This window comes from Nicotiana attenuata, chromosome 11 (genome assembly GCF_001879085.1).
Source record: "Nicotiana attenuata strain UT chromosome 11, NIATTr2, whole genome shotgun sequence".
Lineage (NCBI taxonomy): Eukaryota > Viridiplantae > Streptophyta > Magnoliopsida > Solanales > Solanaceae > Nicotiana > Nicotiana attenuata.
Window position 1 is genome coordinate 42438589 of NC_031999.1, and position 4884 is coordinate 42443472.

The 4884-nt window shown below is 40.2% G+C and overlaps 1 protein-coding gene across 1 annotated transcript; it reads right to left on the minus strand.

Moving 5' to 3' along the window:
* On the minus strand, window positions 1205–2604 carry LOC109234834. The gene is made up of 4 exons (XM_019400883.1): window positions 1930–2604; window positions 1619–1871; window positions 1403–1543; window positions 1205–1302 (listed from the first exon to the last, which is right to left on the minus strand). Exons 1-4 carry the CDS (start codon window positions 2602–2604, stop codon window positions 1205–1207), a joined length of 1167 nt encoding a protein of 388 aa, XP_019256428.1.

Consider the following 4884-nt stretch of genomic DNA (forward strand, 5'->3'; position numbering starts at 1 on the left):
TGAGAATTTGAGGGGTCGTTTGAGGTCCAATTTTGGTGATTGATATGTATAGACTCGTGAGGGGATAAGGATTCTAGTGTTGTGATTTTTATCGGATTCCGAGACGTGGGCCCGGGGGTCGGGTTTGGCCAATTTCAGAATTTTTGAGTTAATTTGATTATTTTCGCTTGGTCTTTTTTCCTTTAGCGTGTATTAATGGTGTGATACTGATTTTGGTTAGATTTGGAGCATTTGGAGGCCGAGTCGAGAGGCAAAGGCATCGCGGGTTAGAGTTCGGTCCGGTTTGAGGTAAGTAATGATTGTAAATGTTGTCCTGAGGGTATGAAACCCCGGATTTCACATTGTGGTACTATTTGAGGTGACACACACGCTAGATGACGAGCGTGAGGGGCGTGCACCGTTGGGGATTGTGACTTGGTCCGACCCGTAGCAACTATTAAGTTGCGTATTTGGCTGAAACTACTTGATATCATCTTATGCTAGAAAGTAATGCTATGTTTTGGACCGAATGCCATAGAAGGACATTTTTCCAAGTGTTTTTCTGAAGCTGGGTTTTTACGAGATAATTGATTTCTATATTATTTTGGAAATGTACTATATTTGCTGTAGTGTTATGACGTGGAATTACCTGATTTTCTTGCTGCTCAGTTTTCATTTACTTTTATTACTTACTGAGTTGGCGTACTGACATTACTCCCTGCACCTTGTGTGCAGATCCAGGAGTTGCGGGTCGCGATAGTGAGCGCTGATCGTCCTTTCAGCAGGTCTTTCGGAGCCGGCAAGGTAGCTTCTTGGCATTCGCAGCCCTGCACTTCTCCTTCTTATCTTACTCATACTGTTCTTAGTATCTTTGTTTCCGGACTATGGCAGCCTTTATTGTACTTAGACAGACCTTGTAGTTGCTCGTAACTTGTGAGACCCCCATGTCGGGCTTGTGTTATTTTTCTGCTCTGGTTGTTTAGACCCATGTTATGAGATATTGTCAATTAATAGCTTAAAACTTCCTTTTTTAATTAATAGTTTGATTTGGGATTTGTGTCGGCTGGCCTAGTTTCACGATAGGCGCCATCACGACCGGGTCGGTTTTAGGGTCGTGACAATATTATCAATTATACTTCTCCCTTTCACAAATCCAGACTGATTAGATGAGATTAGGGAAGGCAGAAACTTCTCCAATCTATCATGTAGAATTCTAGACAGCACTTTATTGATGAAATTGCTCAAACTTATTGGTCTTAAGTTTGAGAATGTCTGCACTCTTGGATTCTTTAGCAACAATACCAAGTTTGTATGAGTGATAGGCTTAAACAATGCAGCAACACCATAGAAATGAAGCACCATGTTGTGTATGTCATAGCAAATAATATCCCAACATTCTTGATAAAATAATCAAGTAATCCACCAGGACCATTGGCACAATCCCTACTTAGCTCAAAAATTGCAGCCTTAACCTCTTCGAGGGTTGGAAATCTACACAACTCCAAATTCTTCTCCAAAGTAACAGTAGGTACATTCTCCAGCATAGAGAAATCTGTAGGATCTCCTTTATTAGTGAACTATTTTCGATAAAATTCAACTGCAGTATTGGCCATTTGTTCTTAATATTCTAACCAATTACCATCTCCATTATGGATCCTTTTCAATTGCAGCTTCTTCCTTTTGCCATTGACATGATTGTGAAAGAAGCTAGTGTTTCTATCTCCCTCAGCAAACCATATCATCGCAACTTTTTGTTTCCAGTACTGCTCATGTATACTCAAGTATTTCTTCAGTTCTGCCTGAGCTTTTTGGAGAATAATTCTATTCTTAATTGTAGGTTCCTCCTCAAACAGCATCTCCTTAACTTTAACAATGTCTTCCAGAATTGCTAACTGTTTGAAGATGTCACCAAAGGTGTCCTTGCTCCATTTTAGATAGTGGTGCCTTAACCTTCTTCAGCTTGTGTTTGAACATTAGAAATGGATCTCCCATGAAATCAGCATCCCAACTTTGTCTCACCACCTCCTTAAATGTAGCATGTTTTGTCCAAAAGTTCAAGAATCTGAAAGGCTTGACAAAACTGGTAGTCTGCTCTCTACAAGTCATAAGTAATGGTGCATGATCTGAGCCAGTTCTAATCAAATGTTCCACTTTAATTGAGGGTAGCATATTCTGAAATGGTAAATTCACAAAAATCCTGTCCAATCTCTTGAATATACATTCAGCATTAGGTCTTCCATTCCACCAAGTAAATGGGCTTCCTTTATAGCCTTGATCAAACAGCCCACAAGAATTGACACAGAATGCAAAATCCTCATATTCATGAGGATGAACTGGTAAGCCCCCTATCTTCTCATCTTCATGTAATATCACATTAAAGTCTCCTCCTACTAACCAAGGAAGCTCCATATCACTTTCCATATAGTATAGGTTATCCCATAATTCCAATCTCTCTAAAGATGAACACCTTGCATACACAAAAGTCATCATGATATGCTGACCAATGTCATAGTGAAAGACTTTGACAGTCACCTGTTGATTAGTCTCCACAATCAATTCCCACTCCACCACAACATCAAAGAACAACCATATCTTCCTATTCAAATTTGTAAAGGCAGACTCCATGTTTAGTCTTCTTCTATACCTTTGTATATGCCGTGCCTTTTGAAAATGCTCCATTAATGCAATGACAAAGAAATTATGACCCTTTTTCATATTGATCACCCTACGGAAGGCCTGTTGAGTGTTCACAGACCATATGTTCCAAATTAAGGTCTTGATCATCATTTCGTTTGTGAGGCTGCCTTCCTAGGCATGATCCTTAAAGGTTGAAGTGGTTCTTTGTTCTGGGTCTGCTTCATTGTCTTCTTACCCCCCTTTGTAGTAGTTCTAGGTTATAAATCTGCATCACTTGCCACTTGTTTAAAGTTCCTAGCAACTGACTCATCACCTCCTTCTTCCTCCAGTTGTTGTTGCTCCATTAAATCTCTCTCTCTCTCTCTCTACAGGTTCCACATTATGTGTAACTAGATCATGTAATGTTTGCAAGGGTGTCTTCAATGGAACATTGAGTTGCAGTTGCATAATCTGATCAGTGCCTGGTTCACATGCCATTGGCATTGCCTCTAAATCTCCAGATGTCCTAGGTACAATAACCTGCTCCTCAGCTACCTTAGCATTATGCTCCAAGTTGCTTACAGCTTCCTGTATCATCTTGAATTGAAGTTCATAGACATTGCCCAGATTAGGGTTCACTGTAGCAACTTGCCCAGGATTTACTGTTTCATTATGATCAGAGGTCTTTCCATCAGCTGCCATTTGGTTTGCCCTCACTGTATCCTCTAAGACATTAACATCAACATTGCCAATGTTTTCCTCCTCCAAAATATCCACCAGAACCCCATTAGAACTAGAAAAAACCTGAACAGTTCCCTTAGGGTTTACTGTTCCATTGGATTTCTTCTTCCCAGCTAATTCTACAGTTGATCCATCAATTATTCTATGTTCTTCCTGAGCTCCTGTAGTACCTCCAATTGGTTACATAGGTTGCTGCTCATTATTCTTCTCCAAAACTTCAACCCTAATTTCCTGCAAAGTAGGGTTTACTGTAGACATGTTGTCCACATGTACTGCATGTTTCAGCTGTGTATTGCCCCCTTATTCATCGACTTTTGTACTTGTATTTGCCTCTGAATTGTCCTCTAACCCTTCTATTTCATCACTCCATAATGACCTATCACCTCTAGTTTCTCCAGTTGACATAGGTGATTCAACAAAAGTTTGTGAAGGCACCTCTTGGCAGGAATGATTTAAGGTGACATTGAGAACTTCCTTAGGAGGACCAAACATTCTTTGAACCCAGTTAACAATCCTTTCCTTATTAGCTGCATCCTCAATCCCATTACCCTTAGGATTAGTGATTTCTGAACCTACCGGATTTCCATGTTCCTCAACTTTAATCCCTGTATTACTAGGATTAATGGTTCCTTCCTTAGCCGTTGTAGTAATCCCAGCATCCTTAGGATTGGAGCTGGTATTTTCCTTAGTCTTCACCTGCTCCTTCTCCTGAACCTTCTTAGCATCAATTCCTTGTTGCTTTTGCTGTTGTGCCTTGCTATTATTATCTCCCTTGCCATCAGTAATCCTCAGCGTTGGTGGATCAATTTCCTCTACTTCCAATGCATCAAATTTGTTCCTTGTTGACACTGCCTCAACTTTGTTCTTCCCCTTTCCATTGTCAGTCTCCTTCTCCTTTGTAGTGCCAAATGATATGGCCTCTGTGATCACGTTGATACTTGCTCCTCCTTGCTTGCATCCACTCCTGCCTAGCAGGATTTGCAATTGGTTTACCCAAAACTTACCACTTGAAAGCACCTTAGTTGAAGCAGATGTAGTTCTAACAAGCTCTTTCTCCTTCACTTTGTCATTGCCTTGATCTTCAAATTTCCTAAGCTCGGGATTAATTACCCAACACTCGGCTTCCTTATGGCCTTGTTTCTTGCAAGTTTTGCAATACTTAGGCATATAATCATACATAATCTTGATCCATTTAGACTCTTCTGGCCCAGAATCATCCTCATCTTCTACAATTTTGATCCTTTGAGGGAAATATGAGAGCAAATTCACCTCAACTTTAACCTTAGCACAACTAGGTCTTGTGCTATTCGGAGTAGCCAATTCAACATGTAAAGGTCTCCCAACAGCACTTGCCAACGAGAATACAAATTCCTTACCAAAAAAGTTAGGTGGCAGGTCCTGAAAAGAAATCCAAGCTATAGCAACAGGCATTTCTTCATCGGGTTTCCACCAGGGATTCTACCTTGTATATCGCATCTGCCACATCTCACCTTGTATCTTCAAATAAAATGCTAGCTCTGATAATAAATGAATTTAAAGAAATCTTAA

What these genes read in the sequence shown, in the direction of transcription:
- LOC109234834 (XM_019400883.1), bottom strand. Translation starts at nt 2,604, where the DNA reads ATGGAGTCTGCCTTTACAAATTTGAATAGGAAGATATGGTTGTTCTTT. An exon ending in TCAAACACAAGCTGAAGAAG is followed by an intron (nt 1,872 to 1,929) that starts GTTAAGGCACCA and finishes ATCTTCAAACAG; the next exon opens with TTAGCAATTCTGGAAGACAT. An exon ending in AAGGATCCATAATGGAGATG is followed by an intron (nt 1,544 to 1,618) that starts GTAATTGGTTAG and finishes TCACTAATAAAG; the next exon opens with GAGATCCTACAGATTTCTCT.